The 17411-nt window shown below is 41.4% G+C and overlaps 1 protein-coding gene across 2 annotated transcripts in view; it reads left to right on the plus strand.

Moving 5' to 3' along the window:
- The window catches only part of CYP39A1 (cytochrome P450 family 39 subfamily A member 1), a 73673-nt gene that overhangs the window by 41864 nt on the left and 14398 nt on the right, over nucleotides 1-17411 (plus strand). For both annotated transcript variants that reach the window (XM_070418471.1, XM_070418472.1), the window contains 3 exons: nucleotides 2420-2553; nucleotides 11894-11989; nucleotides 12849-12937. In XM_070418471.1, the coding sequence (XP_070274572.1) occupies nucleotides 2420-2553; nucleotides 11894-11989; nucleotides 12849-12937 (319 nt within the window). The remainder of the gene's footprint in view (nucleotides 1-2419; nucleotides 2554-11893; nucleotides 11990-12848; nucleotides 12938-17411) is intronic.

Here is a 17411-nt window from a genome sequence, read left to right on the forward strand (position 1 = left end):
GTGCACCGGGCCTCTAGTAATAAAATAAAAGGTTAGAATCTTCACTGTTAGTAGAGCAAACTTTTTCAGGGACTTGCTCTTCGTCTTTTGTTTGCCTAGAATATCCACTATTCATCTCTCCATGTGGAAGTTGGGCCATTTGTTAGTTCAATATGTATTTACTGAGATCTATTTATACAAGGAACTAATTATATTTGTAGCTTTAGAGGAAGATACTCATAGAATATTTAGCTTTACCTGTAATTGAATGTGAGCATCCCTGCCTTTCACACCTCACAGAATAGCTTCCTTGCCTACGTGGTGTACCAGTTAACTATGAGCTTGTCTCTTACCTCCTACGAGACTAAATGTGTTGCAAGAAGCCTTCATTGTTGTAATCCTGGTAGAGCCTAACTCAGCTCCTGGTCCCTATTTGTGTCAAGAACCTATCGAGCTTAACAGAGTGTGTAGGAACCCCTATGGGGATTAGTAGAACCAGAGTCCAAAAGCCCTGGTTCCCAGACTCTACCAAAGACTTTGCTTCTAACTCCCCAGGAATTTCACATGTGCTGACATAGTGTCCCAGGCAGCACGGATCCATTTCTCATGCAGAACGGGCTTGCTTTTAGAAGCAAGCCTCATCTAGAATGTAGGAGAGACATGCTTGAGACCCTATATTCCACTCTTACCCAGTCATTCCCAGTACAGTTGGGAAGCAAAAAGGAAAGTTGACTTCATTTAACTGACAGTGTTGTTACGTTTATTAAGCAAATACTGCAAAACCAATTGAAAGCTGAGTTGTTTTAATTTTCAAAATGGAAACATTTTACTTGAAATACCACCATTAGCTAAGTTGTCTAATCTGACTTAAGGCCCTGCCCATACTTTGGATCATAAACAGATTGGCCTCCATCCTTTTTCAGTTGCTTTGGGTCTGAGTATTAGCTAAGCTATGCATGCTACATTAGGAACATCTGATGCACCTATGTGTAGAGGAATCATCAGTCCGGATGAAATACATGTATCTCATCACCCATTTCCTAATATTTTGGGGGGAAACTTCTGGAATGTCTGATTAAAAAGAAGCAAAAACAAAAATGAATCAGCAGGGAAGAGATAGAAGAAGTAAGCCAGGTGGCTTCTCAGATCTCTTACTTTGTACTCCCACCCCACCCCCCACCAGGCAATTGTTTCTTCTGTTTCTTTTCTTTTTTTTTTTTAATTATTTAAAGAATTACATATGTCTCCTTTTTCCACCATCGACCCCTTCCCGGCCACTCTCACCCCCCAGGACAAGCCCCCACCACCCCAGTGTACATGTCCATTGGTTATACTAATATGCATGCATACAAGTCTTTGGTTGATCTCTTACACCCCCTCTCCCCCGCCACACACACCACCCTCCCCGGCCTTCCCTCTTAGGTTTGACAGTCTGGTGGGTCTTTCTCTGTCTCTGGATCTATTTTTGTTCATCAGTTTATGTTGTTCATTATATTCCACAAATAAGTGAGATCATGTGATATTTATCTTTCCCTGATTGACTTATTTCACTTAGCGTAATGCTCTCCAGTTCCATCCATGCTGGTGCAAATGGTAAAAGTTCCTTCTTTTTTATAGCAGTGTAGTATTCCATTGTGTATATGTACAGTGGGGCCTTGACTTACGAGTGTCCTGACTAACGAGTTTTTTGAGATATGAGCCGTCTCTCAGCCGATTTTTTGCTTTGAGTTGCGAGCTAAAATTCGGGTTACGAGCCAGCTTCAGATACCCCACTGCTAGTTGGCTCAGCGAACATCACAGTGAACGCCACAACATCAGCCCAGCATCACATGTCTCACTCGTTCACATTTTGATTTGACATACAAGTAATTTGAGTTACGAGCTCCGTCATGGAACGAATTAAACTCGTAAGTCAAGGCCCCACTGTACCACAGTTTTTTAATCTACTCATCTGCTGATGGGCTGTTTCCAAATCTTAGCTATTATAAATTGTGCTACTATGAACATAGGGGTTCATATGTCCTTTCTAATTGGTGTTTCAGATTTCTTGGGACATATTCTTTGTACTTTTGATGCCAGTCTTATATTGCTATTTCCTTAAGTGAAATGAGAATTTGGACAAGAAAGAATGAAATGGGTGAAAATTGAACACCTTTCTGACAGGGCCTGTCTTAGTCATTTGACAGACGTAGGATTGTGAGAACCAAGATTGGATACAATCCATCATGTTGCAGCAATCAACATTGACTTAGTTTTTTTATGCTGATGCTATACATTTTATCTTGGTAAGAGGCAATAAATGTCTAAGGCTGGTATTTAAAGAGTAATAGTAATATTAACACTAGCTGTCAGAGGTAGTATCTAACCTATGTTTATGAGCTTACCTGAAATCATTTCCTGCCCTCTTTAAGTCCATTTTCTTTTTAAATTCTTTTTACAGGTAAAGATAAGATTAAAGTGTCTGAGGATGACTTGAAGAAACTCCCTCTAATTAAATGGTGTATTTTGGAAACGATTCGTTTAAGAGCCCCGGGTGCCATTACTAGAAAAGTGCTGAAACCAGTTAAAATTTTGGTAAGCTTTGGTATGGCTTTAAAATAATCTTTCTGGGGAAAAAATGTACATATCTTTCCCATATATTATTAGATAATTCCTTAAATTCCAGTAGCACCAAATGACCTAGGAATAGATTACTAACAAGAGTTGTACAGCAACATTTTGTCAATGTAGGTATTTTTCCATTGGTGAGGATTTTAGCTACCATATAATATTTTAATAATCATTTTGGCTATGTGATTATGTATCAAAATTAGTATAATCCTATTTCAATCAAGCAGGTGGATTAGATAATATCTTCACTGCTGAGCAGCCATAGGTTGAGGAATTCATGTGCAAGAGAATTTCCAACTAGACACAGTTTCAGACCACAGATTACAGATATGGGAACAGATCATTGATATTAGCAATCAGCATCCGAGTAGGGAAGAGAGGTCCTTTTTATGGGCAGAATAGGAGAAAATTCTGAAGTGCACCATGAAAAGTATGTGTACATGGCAGAATTTCAGGTCAATATTTGCTGAGTCAATCAGGCAGAACAAAATATTGTTTCAGAATGATTTGACTTTGAGCTTGCAAGATCACATTAAGTCAGACCTCCACTCTTGTTGGCTGTTTTTACACACAGCATGAGAGTGCCTGGATTCAAACCAAGAACATTTTGTAGTGGTACAACACAAAAAGACAAAAAAAAACCCAAATTTTATAAAGGTTGCAACTTGCTAAATTCAGAAGAGACGTTTGTTTGTTTGGCTGCTCTTACATAAATTACAGGATTTAGTTTTAGTGTGATTTTAAACAGTTTTTGCTTTTAAATAATCAAATTCTGAATTACTTTAAAAGTATAAAATAATATGCTTTCAGAGGAAATAGTCAAACAACTTGGTGCAATTAAGTAGAACAATGTGTTTATTAGTCTGAATAGTACTATAATTTTCTTGAACTTTTATTTATATTATTTATATTATAAATGTTGATAATATATAAATATGTAAAAATAAGTATATACATATATTATAAATATTTACATTATACAGTGTGGGGCAAAAGTAGGTTTACAGTTCTATGTATGTGAAAGAGTTTATTCTTGTATTATTATTTATTAACTGTATTATTTCCCTTATAAAAATTATAATCCTACTTTTGCACACTCTTATTTATTTTATAGCCACATTTATATTCTGGCTAGTAGATAATTACTTGAATTACACAATCATTTATCTGCCAGCAGACATCTTCATTTTTATTTTATTACACAGATTCTATACATGTTTTGTTAGATTTATACCTAAATATTTCAGTTATTTTGAAGCTTTTATAAATGGTATATTTTCAAGTTTTAAGTCTCAATTGTACATGACTTGTTTGTAGAAATACAGCTGATTTTTTTTTTTTGTATGTTGACCTTGTATCCGCAACTTTGCTAACCTCACTTATTGGTCCTAGGAGTGTTTTTGTAGATTCATTAGGAGCTTCTTTGTAGATAATATTTTAATTTCTGCCTTTCCTACCTGTATTCCTCTTCCCCCTTCTTCTTGCCTTATTGCATTGGCTCTGTCTTTCAGTGCCGTGGTGAATTACTGTGGTGACAGCAGATATTCTTGCCTTGTTACTGATTTTTATGGGAAAACATTTAGTCTTTCCTTGTTAAGCATAATGTTGGCTGTAGGTTTTTTGTAGATACCTAGAATAAATCTCATTTGATCAGGATGTATAATTTTTTAGACATTGTTAGTTTCTTTGGCTAACATTTTGTTGAGGATTTTTGCATCTAAGCTCCTGAGAGTTATTGGTCTAGTTTTCTTCACTTTTTATTTTGTCCTGTTTTGTTTGGTTTCTATACCATGACAGTCTCTTCAAAGCTGTTTTATGCTTGTCCTGTACCCTTTTCATACGCACTCACATTCCTTTCTTTCATCCACTCTTCCTCCTTCTCATTTCTTTTCTTCCTTCCTATCACATGTATTTCCTTATGAAAGAAAAGAAAAAGTCAGCAGTATAGCTCTCTTCTTTTCTTTCTTAATTCCTTTCTGTTTCTCTCATTTTCTCTTTCTGATCTCATTCTTCAGGATTTTTACCCTGTAATTGCTCTCCCTTAAAGATTGCATTTCAGACCCTGGCCAGGTAGCTCAGTTGGTTAGAGTGTTGTCCCCATATACCAAGGTTGTGTGTTCAATCCCTGGTCAGGTCACATACAAGAAATAACCAATGAATGCATAAATAAGTGAACAACAAAGCCATGTCTCTCTCTCTTTCTCAAATCAATTAAAAAATAAATAAAGTTCCCATTTTGTCTGTACTAACCATGCCCATGACCAAACCAGGAAGAAAAAAACCTATAAGGATTCTTATGTCTAAATTCTTATAAAATTTTTTTCCTGCTGCTTTTGGATTTCTTCTCTCTCTTGCGAGTTCCAGTGTCGTTTATGTGGTTTCAACACATTTCACCTTGTGCTTCTTTAACCAGTCGCTCTGCCTGCCACATATATGGCAGCTCTGCACCCCTCTTCTCAGACATAACACCTGGCTGTGCTATTTCATTAGCTAAGTATCTGAGATCATCACAGGGTGATTATATAATAAGAAATGTTTAATTTGTTACATAAATAGATTTTCTTCCCAGACACTAACCAAAAACTTTTAGGCACACACCACTTTCCAACCAATGTAACACACTTCCTCTGAGATTGTGTTCCTTCTGGTTCCTGCTATCCTGCCTTTGGATATTCTCATGCTGTTTATTTATCTTTATTTGATTAATTATACTTACACCCCAATACTTCTTCCTTCACTAAACACTACTTTGTTCTTGGGATTCTGTGCTCATCCTCTTTCTTTTCCTTTAGCTTCTCCTATGCCACCACCTGAAGCCTGTCTCCCAGGCCCCCTTGTTTCCCTTCAACAGGAGGAGTTTTCCACTGGGCAGATGTTAGTTTCCTGCTCATTTCATTTTACTTTTCATTTCCTTGAAGATGACTCAGTTGATGTTCTCTTTTCTTGTACTTTTAGTTTACATAAGCGTGCTGGCACAAATGTATTTGGTTTTCAGCATAAAATTTCTTGTCTCTTAACCAGCAACTCACTTGTCTGCTGGTCAAGCTTCAACACTGGTACTGATATGGTCACTTTATATTCCACCACCCCTTAAACCCCCTGAACCCCTTTTCTATCCTTAAGTGAGTAGCTTTTGGGGGAGCTTTTAACATCATATCCTTGTCAGGTTGTTGGAGCTCTTAACATCACATAGTTTTTCAAAATTAATTTTGCTTATTTCAACAACTTTACCAAAAGAAACATCCATGTTCAAACACATGCCTATACATATGCAGTCATGCAAATAAATCTAGTTCTCGTCATAGTGTAAATATGTCATTTAAAAAAGTTGTTAACATTGTTTTTTACTTTTCATACATCTAGAGAGTTTTCATATTTATTTCCATTGCCACATAATCCTCCATGGAGTTAATAGCTTGAATATTTAATTATTTCTTGGCTCTTGAGAATTTAGATTGTTTTACTTTGTGGTTCTTTTAATTACTTGCGTCTTTGTGCAGAGTACATTTCTTTTTTTAATCCTCATTCAAGGATATGTTTATTAATTTGAGAGAGAGAGAGAAAGGTGAGGGGGAGAGAGAGAGAGAAAGAGAGAGAGAGAAAAAGGAGAGATGAGAGAGGAGAGAAACACCGATCAGTTGCCTCCCATACTTTCTCTGACTGGGGATCGAACCTGCAACCTTGGTATGTGCCCTGACCAGGAATCAAACCTTCAGCCTTTTGGTGTAATGGAAAACACTCCAACCAATGGAGCCAGCTGGCCAGGGCCATTTTCTCTTTGTAATGATTGTGCTTGAATTATGTGTTACTAGTGGATTACTGGTCCAAGGGTATAAACACACTTATGATTCACAACATACAACCATCTTATAAAGTCTAACATCTATGGGATAAAATATTTTGAATTAGACATAATGGATATCCAAAACGAGTCAAGAACTTATTTTAAATAATTATGAGTCTCATATCTCCATTTCCTAACACTCTCACTCTCTTCTTGGAGGCCATGAGGCCACTCACTACCTGTTCAGTCTCCTTCCAGCAGCTGTGACGGCATCTCGGTGGTGGGGCATTCCAGAGACCTGTCCTCAGGCTGCATCTTCCCAGAATGCCCCAGTCCTTCCTTCGTTATTTCCCACAATATGCTCTTCACAGCTATAAAAGGTGCAGTGTTTCCTGCACTCACTGTTTCTTTTGTAAACGTGGCCTTCCGCATAGGAGGCCCACACGCACCTGGATTTCTCCCTGGGGAGATGAGATTTTAACTTTAATAACTTGCACAGTTTTCATTATGTAAGTAATACATGGTAATTAGAAAAGAGAAGATGAAAGAAGAAATGAAAAATTGCTAACAATTTCATGTCAAAGATAATTCCTGTGAACACTTTGGTATTATTATAATTTCAGATTTTCTTTTCCTGTAGTGTGTGCATTTTCAAAAATTCAATTGGGGTCATACTGTGTTAATTTTTTATAACCTGCTTTTATTTTACTTAATAATAGGTCACAAAAATTTTCTATATCAATAAAGGATATCTACACCATTTGAATTGCAACATAATAATCTAATATATGGACAGAGTCTAAATTTTTTTATCAGTTCCCCATTCTCTATTATGTATATGGCTTTCATTTTTTTCACTATGCCTTGCTGAATATACTAACACGTTCCTAAGAATTTGGATTATAGAAAACATTTCATATGGGACTATCTGTATTGAGCATTGGCAGAGGCTCATTCATATGTTTGTAACACAAGGGGAAATAATTTAAATATATAAAGAATTTACAGCTCAGTAAGTAAAGCACTAAGTTTACATAGATTAATGCACAAAAGTTTATAGAAGAAAAAAACATGGAAAATGCTCAACAAAGACATAAAATTTTAGGTGGCAATCAAAACTAGCCTATTGAGATGTCAGACTAGCAGATAAGAGGATAATGAAATTGACATGTTCACGTTGTAGTTACTTTTTTTTTTTACAAAATTTGAGGAAGCAAGCAACAGGTATTAATAGCCTTAAAAATATTCATGTCCTATGTCTTCTGAACATCTCTGTGAAGCGATTTTGTATGAAAAATGCTTTGAGGAAGAAGACTCTAGTTATGGCATTTATAATAGGAAAAACATTAGAATAGGATCAGATTAATTATGATTTAATCTAGCCAATGAAAGATTAAATAGCTATTGGAGAGGGAATTATTCACAATGACTATACAATATGAAGAAATAAATAGTCTTTAATTTTTAAAGTTCTAAGAGCAACCAAGCTCCTGGCCAAGAGCTAGGAGGGAAACCATGTCCTCTGGATCTCCTCCTCCTGATGCTCTGTCTTTATAGGACTCCTCCTCTCTCGTCCATAGTCTGCATTCCTTGCACCCACTTGGCTCTCAGAATTCTTCTTAAGGTACAGCAGATAGTCCTTCCTTCTCTTTTCTCTCCAGACTAGAAGCTCATTTGGCCTCATAGTATCCCTATGTGGTGGGCTGGCCAGGTTCGATTCTGTCTACCTGAGAGATGCGGTTATTATTGCAACAGGTTGTGACTTCTCTTTGCTAGTGGTCTGTGTTCCAGTCCTTACTGTTTTGTCTCCCTCTTGATCTGTCCCTTCATCTATCCTATAAATCAGTGGTTCTCAACCTTCTGGCCCTTTAAATACAGTTCCTCATGTTGTGACCCAACCATAAAATTATTTTCGTTGCTACTTCATAACTGTAATGTTGCTACTGTTATGAATCATATTATAAACTAGAGGCCCGGTGCACAAAAATTTGTGCACTCGGGGGCGGGGGGGGGGGGGGTCCCCCCAGCCCGGCCTGTGCCCTCTCGCAGTCTGGGACCCCTTGGGAGATAACAACCTGCTGGCTTAGGCCTGCTCCCGGGTGGCAGAGGGCAGGCCCAATCCCTAAGTGCAGCCCCTGGTCAGGCTCAGAGCAGGGCCGATTGGGGAGTTGGGGCGCCACCCCATCATGCACAGAGCAGGGCGGATCGGGAGGTTGCAATGCCACCCTCAGTCACGCTCAGGGTAGGGCCGATTGGGGGGTTGGGGCACCGCCCCCTGTCACACTCAAGGCAGGGTCGATGGGGAGGTTGCGGCGCCACCCCCTGTCACGCACAGAGTAGGGCCAATCAGGGGGTTGGGGCATTGCCCCCTGTCACTCACAGAGCAGGGCCCATCAGGGGGTTGGGGAGCTCCCCCCTGTCACACACAGAGCAGGGCCAATGGGGAGGTTATGGCTCTACCCTGGCACACACAGAGCAAGGCCCGTGGAGGGGGGTTGGGGCGCCACCCTCTATTACCCACAGAGCAGGGCCGATCAGGGGGTTGGGGCGCCGCCACTGTCACACTCAGGGCAGGGCCGATGGAGAGGTTATGGCTCTTCCCTGTCACACACAGAGCAGAGCCCAATTGGGGGGGGGGGGCGCCGCACCCTGTCAAACCCAGAGCCGCAGGGTAATCAGGGGATTGGGGAGCTCCCCCCTATCAGGCACAGAACAGGGCTGATCAGGGGGTTGGGGGCGCCTTCCCCTGTCATGAACAGAGCAGGGCCTATAGGGAGGTTGTGGCCCCGCCCCCTGTCACACACAGAGCTGCAGGGGGATCAGGGGGTTTGGGCGCTCCCCCCTGTCACGCTGATCCCGGTGCTGGGAGGCATCTTACCCTTTTACTATATAGGATAGAGGCCTGGTGCACGGGTGGGGGCCGGCTGGTTTGCCCTGAAGGGTGTCCTGGATCAGGGTGGGGGTCCCCACTTGGGTGCCTGGCCAGGCTGGCTGAGGGGCCGAGGGCTGTTTTCCGGCTGGCAGGTGACTAAAAGCTCCCAACCGCTCCTTGTTTTCTTTTTTCTTTTTTAATTCTGGGCCAGCTTTAGCTCTGAGGCCTCACTGCTGAAAACATCGATACAAAGTTGCGGTCCGGGGCTGACTGACAGCCGGTTTCTGCGGTTTTGTTTAGCTTCTTATTTGCAACATAGTACATAGTTGCTTAGAGTTGCAACTAAGAGGCCGGCAGCTCAGGCAGGGAACATTGGAGTCCGCAGTCACTGGAGCAAGGAAGCCTCCCTGCTCACTTCAGTGCATGGCTGCCGGCCGCCATCTTGGCTGACAGTTAATTTGCATAAGGATATGCTGATTAGCCAATGAGAAGGGTAGCGGTCGTACGCCAATTACCATGCTTCTCTTTTATTAGTGTAGATATGTGATATGCAGGATGGCATTAGGCGACCCCTGTGAAAGGGTCGTTCGACCGCCAAAGGGCTCGCGACCCACAGGTTGAGAACCGCTGCTATAAATAATGGCAGGGCCTGTTTAGACTGGGCATCTTGATATCTGTTCTCTCAGAGGGTTCCTTTGATACAACCAGCTCTCACATCCCTTTATGCCATTTGTCAGCCTGGCATTTGCTGCTACAAGAGGCATGTCTTTTTGGTCTCCTCCCTGTTGCTAATGTTAATGGTGTTATCCAGGCCCCCTTTGACGTCTTTCTCTACTAGCTGGCTCTGTAGGCCTCAGCAGTCAGCAGCCTCTAAGTCATAATCACAGGTCAACTGCCACTAAAGAGGGCTGCTGGGTGGGGAAAGGAAGGGCAGACTGCCTCCAGCCCTGCCCCCAGCTGATTTCAGAACAGGCATGTCCTCTCTAGCCTCAGTTCCAGCAGAGGGAACGAACACAAAGGATTGGGATCTCACCGATATCTTTCAACTTAAAAAAAAAAATGGTTAGGAGGGCACCAGCAAGCCTCGCTCTCTTCCCAGGTTTGGATCTAACTATCCAGCTGTCCTGGCATTGAAATGATAAAACTCAAGCAACATTCAGTTCCCATCAGAGCCAACAGGGGTTCTCTTGGGCCAAAAAATAATGACCCTGTCCCCATACTTGACCTCCTACTACCATAAGGAGACATGTATTTAATTGTAAGGTGTTAATTCTAGATGCGTGAACTTCGTGTTTTGCAAATATCTTGAGGACACTTGAAAATGATGCAGGGTTAAATAGATGTGGCTTCTGATGTTTGGCGATGGGAGTTGCTATTACTAGTGGCCCCACTCAGTAAAGTTGGTAGCTACCTAGTGATCACACACCCTGGGAGATCTCTTTGCCCTGTGGTTCCTGAGTATGGTGCTGTAAGGGTGATTTTATGAGATGTTTTTAGTCCTTGGTATAGCTTATTTAACATGAATGCAGAAGGATTGTGCAGACTCTTTTGTCGAAGGAATCCCACTGCTTAGCCCCACAATCACCACAGCGTCCAACACAAAAGCATCCAAATAAACGCACTGCACTTGCTTCGTCCTGTGTCTTACTAACCAGTTGCCTTCATATTCCTTCTGCCCTAACAGCTGCTGCAAGAGTGAAGAAAAAACCCCAAAGAATCCACTGAGCCTTGTCCTGACACTCTCATGAGCATCCCCAGGGGCAGGACACCTGCCGCCCCAGTCCTCAGTGCTGTGACCAGTGTCCTGTCTCAGAGTTAGATTTTTCTAGAACACTTGCTGCAAACCTCAGTATTAAACATCAAAAACTGCATTAGAATGGACCTATACTGGTTTCTGAAATTTTCACATTTTTTTTTTAAATACTTTTTATTGATTTCCTACAGAGAGGAGGGGAGAAGGGTAGAGAGTTAGAAACATCGATGAGAGAGAAACATCGATCAGCTGCCTCCTGCACACTCCCCACTGGGGAGGTGCCCGCAACCCAGGTACATGCCCTTGACCGGAATCGAACCCGGGACCCTTCAGTCCGCAGGCCGACGCTCTATCCAGTGAGCCAAACCGGTTTTGGCTGAAATTTTCACATTTATCAAATATTTTTCCCTATGTAACTAAATATATACATTCAGTAACTGATCATCGGAATTAGAAATAAGTGCCCAAATGGTGTGGCTCAGTGGTTGAGCGTTGACCCATGAACCAAGAGGTAACTGGTTCGATTCCCAGTCAGGTCACATGCCCGGGTTTCAGGCTCAATCCCCAGTGGGGAGTGTACAGGAGGCAGAAAAATCAATGATGTTTCTCTATCATCGATGTTTCTAATCTCTATCCCTCTCCCTTCCTCTCTCTTAAAAAAATCTTTAATTTTTTTAAAAAAATAAGAATATTTTTAAAAATAGGAATTATAAATCAGTCATTGCCCAAGTTGGAAAATAGAACTGTCTACCCAGGAAAGAGTTAGAGTTTATCACCATTGATTGTAAAATGCATATGCCTTCTCCACAATATAGTCGTAGCATTATTTGTAATGACCCAAACACTTTTTAACAGACTTCAAAAAAATGAATTGGAATCAATTTTTCTATCGTAGAATTTCACTGTTCCTTCTGGTGACCTGTTGATGTTGTCTCCATTTTGGCTACATAGAAATCCAAAATATTTTCCTGAACCGGAATCGTTCAAACCTGTAAGTTACTTCTTTCAATATACATGATGCTTTGATTTTAATTTCTTTTTGTGCCAGGAGTATGAATTCATAAATTAACCAGGACTTTGTCATTAAGCAGAATATTTCTCTAGTAACAAAGGTGACAAAATACAGATTAGATTTGCAATATAGATGGCATAACATATATAGCAAATCAGATAGGCAAGGTCCTGGAATAAGCTTCAGCAACTTTACAGTAAATTTTTATCTGAAACCAGCAGAGCATGTTAAAGTAAACAGGCCTGGTTCTGATAGAAGACTGAGTTCATGTTCTTCAGGCAATTGTTCTCGTTATTGGTTTCCAAGGAGCACAAAAAACAAAAATTAAGCAAATTAAAACTGTGTTCTGCTGTTTCTTAGAATTGGGGGAGTGTCTGGGCTGAACAGAATCTTAAGAGGCCATTTGATCTATTCTCTGCCTTCAGGTGAAACTGTCAAAAATAGCCTCCAGATGTATCCATTCTGCATCCAGGCTCCCTCCAACAGGGCTGTCAGCAGCTGTCTGTTACTAAATTTATCACCAAGGGCAGTTTCAGGATGGAGCCTGAAGCCCCATTGTAAATACTCTTCCTCTCTGGAGTCAGTCCTGTGGTTGATTTACATCATCATCTACATTTGCCACTTAACAGAATTCTTCTTAAACCCTTTTATTTATTAGTTATGTTCCAAAAGCATCATCGTGGCTGATATTAATAACAGGTCGGAAAAAATGACCAACAAGCCTGCAACTTTATATGCAAGGATTAGCTGTACAAGGTCATTTTTAGCCTAGAGAAATAAAGTTAAGCTTATTTATATAAGGCTGATTTGGAAAAAAAAAAATGTTTTCTTCCCACAGGAACGTTGGAAAGAGGCAAATTTAGAGAAGCATGCTTTCTTGGACGGCTTTGTGGCCTTTGGAAGCGGGAAGTACCAGTGTCCAGGAAGGTCAGTGAGACAGCCGGGCCACGTTCCTCCGCAGTCTGCGGGGAGATGCTGGCGCAGAGCAGGGGAGCTCTGGCTCAGTCTGTCTTTTCTTTATCATCAAACCACAGGGAAAACCAGAGACTGTGTTTTGTTTGGTTGGCCGTTCGTATTGTGCGAGGTCTTTGTGAGAATGTCTAAAGTGCCTTCCGATAGGAGACCTCAGGAGAACAAAGTATCACAGATCCAGCTGCCAGATGCACTCAGGGTTTATGTTTCAAATGCTCAGCTCTCATATAAGGATAACTCAAAAGTCATTTGAGTTTCACCTTTTTTAAAGATAAAGATAGAGGTATAATATTTCTTTTTTTAAAATATATTTTTACTAGAGGCCTGTTGCATGAAAAGATTCGTGCAACAAGCCTTCCCTTCCCCTGACTGCCGGCACTGGTTTTCCTCTGGCACCCAGGACCCAGGCCGGAGCTGCCTTCAAGCCTTCACTGCCCCGGCCAGAGCAGCCTTCAGTCTTCGCTCCGCTGCTTCGTGCCTGTGTATGCAAATTAACTGCCATCATTGTTGGTGGTTAATTTGCATATCTCACTGATAAGCCAATGGGAGGTGTAGCGAAGGTACGGTCAATTACCATGTTTGTCTATTATTAGATAGGATTGACTTCAGAGAGGCAGGGAGGGGGTGAGGGGGGTAGAAAAATCAATGATGAGAGAATCATTGACTGGCTGCCTTCTGCATGCTCCACACTAGGGATTGAGCCTGCAACCCAGGCATGTGCCCTGACCAGTAATCTAACTGTGACCTCCTGGTTCACAGGTTGATGCTCAACCACTCAGCCACGCCTGCCAGGCAGGTATAATATTTCTTTAATGACAGCCTTATCGTAGACATTTGTTGAGGGTTCAGAATGTCGTTAGCATGGAGCATAGCAGCAGCTTACTAAATGGCTTTTATTTATTGGGTTAGGTTAGTTCTGTCAAAATTTTCTTTGAGACCTTTTGTAGTTAAATTAATCTGGCACCCAGGACTTCTCTGCAGTGTGATGCCCTGTTCTGGGGCAGGCATTTATCATTTAATGAAAGATATTTAATATTTATGTGTTTAAGCAGACACTTTTTTTAACATCTCGCCTTTGCCAGGCCCTCTGCTAAGCCTCAGGGACAAAGCAGTGGGGAAGGGGGACATGGTCCCTCACCTCATAAAGCTTGCACTCTGTGTTAAACAAGTCCCATTTCTTCATTGCTGCTGACTCTGTTAGAGGATTATTGGCACCATTCTACTAGAGGATTATTGGCACCATTCTACTAGAGGATTATTGGTACCATTCTACTAGAGGATTATTGGCATCATTCTACTAGAGGATTATTGGCACCATTCTATTAGAGGATTATTGGTACCATTCAATTAGAAGATTATTGGCACCTGTTTGTAACAGAATCTCACTCAGTGGATGTACAGAGTCCTTAAAAATCGTATAGCAGACTCCACCAAGATGGCGGCATAGGTAAACACCAGAGACTGCTGCCGCAAACAACCACTTCAAAAATACAACTAAAAGACGGAACGGACATCACCCAGAACCACAGGAAGGCTGGCTGAGGAGAGACTGTTCAACTAGAAGGAAAGACAACAGCATACCCAGGCTCAGAGGAGGCACAGTGTGGAAAATTTAAAGGTGCGGAGGTGCGCGCGCAAAGCAGGCTGGTGGATGAGGGCGCGGTTGTCGTATTCAATCAGGAGGGAGTCTCAGACTCTGAGCTCCAGATCCGGGTGAGTCTCTAGGGACTCAGACTCAAACGGGTGAAGAGGGATTGTCTAGCATCAGTTGGAACGTGAGGGCAGCTTTCTCTCCAAGGTTTGCAGTGGTTGCCGGGGTTCTGAGAAGCAGAGCCTCTGGGAACGGGACTGAGAGCAGCCAAAGATTTGAAATGCGAAGAAGCAAAAAACACCCAACCGGAAAAGCAAAATGAAAAAAGAATCCGAAAATACGAAGATAGTGTAAGGAGCCTCTGGGACAGCTTCAAGCGCACTAATATCAGAATTATAGGGGTGCCAGAAGATGAGAGACAGCAAGATATTGAAAATCTATTTGAAGAAATAATGGCAGAAAACTTCCCCCACCTGGTGAAAGAAATGGACTTACAGGTCCAAGAAGCACAGAGAACCCCAAACCAAAGGAATCCAAAGAGGACCACACCAAGACACATCATAATTAAAATGCCAAGAGCAAAAGACAAAGAGAGAATCTTAAAAGCAGCAAGAGAAAGAGACTCAATTACCTACAAGGGAATACCCATACGACTGTCAGCTGATTTCTCAACAGAAACTTTGCAGGCCAGAAGGGAATGGCAAGAAATATTCAAAGTGCTGAATACCAAGAACCTACAACCAAGAGTACTTTATCCAGCAAAGCTATCATTCAGAATTGAAGGTCAGATAAAGAGCTTCACAGATAAGGAAAAGCTAAAGGAGTTCATCACCACTAAACCAGTATTATACGAAATGCTGAAAGATACCCTTTAAGAAGAGGAAGAAGAAAAAGGTAAAGATACAAATTGTGAACAACAAACATGCATCTATCAACAAGTGAATCTAAGAATCAAGTGAATAAATATTCTGATGAACAGAATGAACTGGTGATTATAATGAATCAGGGACATAGAAAGGGAATGGACTGACTATTCTTGGGGGGGAAAGGGGAATGGGAGATGCGGGAAGAGACTGGACAAAAATCGTGCACCTATGGATGAGGACAGTGGGTGGGGAGTGAGGGCGGAGGGTGGGGCGGGAACTGGGAGGAGAGGAGTTATGGGGGGTGGGGGGGGAGAGGAACAAATGTAATCTGAACAATAAAGATTTTTAAAAAAATCGTATAGCAGAAAAGTTGTAATTTCTTAAGAAGTCAGTTGTCTTTCTTGATTGAATAGTAATGTCCGTCCATATTTGCAATTATGACTTACTCCACAGCATCCACTCTACCCCTCCCTTGTTTCGTGTTTGTAGTATCAATATGCTTTTAGTAATACACACCTCCCCCAAATGGTTTTAGTTAGTCTCAGCCAGCCATGATCATTCTTTCTCCCTTTTTAGAAGTTCTTCTAGGAGCCTAAGGGTAAGCAACTTGTTGCATATGTTTCCCTGGAGACGCTATTTGGCGTGGGCAGTTGACCTGAACTGGCCAATCAGACTGAAAGGAGAGACTTTTCTTCCATGGTGAGGAGAGGGGCCCACTTTGTGCTTTCTCATCGGATGTGAACAGGAGAGCATGCAGCCCAGTTGTTACTAGCAGCAGATTCAAGTGGAACAAGCCTCATGCTGGTGTGGTCTGTGGAGGGCAGGACAGAGATATGGAGAGAAGCTGGTCCACAGGATATCATTGTGTCACTGAACCATCAGTGTTGAGGAGTTCATCTACTTCCTGTCATGCTAGATGATAAATGTTTTCACTTTTATAAATAATAATATAGTATATTTATTACATATAATAAATGTTCATGATTTTTAAGGCAGTTTGAGTTGAAGGTTTTATTGTTGAGAGCTGAAAGTATGCTGACATATCCACCAGGAAACTTCCAAGGTGGACACTGTAATTGAATGTCCAATACTTAAGGGGCAGAATATGACAAAGGAAAACAACAGTAACAGCAACACACACACACACACACACACACACACACACACACATACACACACACCGGCCTCTTCTATCATTTTTACTTTAGATAAGCAGTTCTTAAGCCAAGAACACATTTATTGTTTTTGTCACTATTAAGTAATAGTTTGTAAGAGTAGATCTTCTAAAAAGAATAGATATTACCTTTTTCATGTTCCTTTAGTATATATCTTCAATTGCAACTAAAGAGTTTATTAGAACCATCTTTGAAGCTGACCTAGAAATATTTTAAACTAAGGTCTGAAATGCGTGGCAATAGAGCATGTAGCATGGGCTGGTGGTCAATCGATGTCTGTTGTTTGTAAGAGGAGCTGTTAGGCCATTACTGTAATATCTGTGGAGGCTGATAGACATTTGCTTGGGTTTGAGAGTAATGGATACAACATAGAAAATCATAACATTTCCGCTCCATCAGTATTATGTTATACAGACACTGTAGAAATTTTGCACTAGAAATGATTTAAATATGTTTTTATTGATTTGAGAGAGAGAGAGAAAGAACATCCACATGAGAGAGAAACATCCATCAGTCGCCTCCCGCATGCTCCCCAACCTGGGACTGAACCCACAACCTGGGCATGTACCCCGACCAGGAATCAAACCAGCAACCTTTCGGTGCATGGGACGACACTCGACCTATTGAGCCACACCATCCAGGCCTGTGATAGAAATTTAATCCCACAAACCCTTAGTGTAATCCCCAGAAAATCGTGCCCATTCTTAGTTTGTGTACCAAGAGCCAATTTACTTTCTCATGTACCAAACATGCAGTGAGTCAGAGAAAGTTGCCTGTAAAGTTGCTGGCGACCAAAG

Source organism: Myotis yumanensis, unplaced genomic scaffold (genome assembly GCF_028538775.1).
Source record: "Myotis yumanensis isolate MYYU_CA2020_CCGP unplaced genomic scaffold, mMyoYum1.0.hap1 SCAF_6, whole genome shotgun sequence".
NCBI lineage: Eukaryota > Metazoa > Chordata > Mammalia > Chiroptera > Vespertilionidae > Myotis > Myotis yumanensis.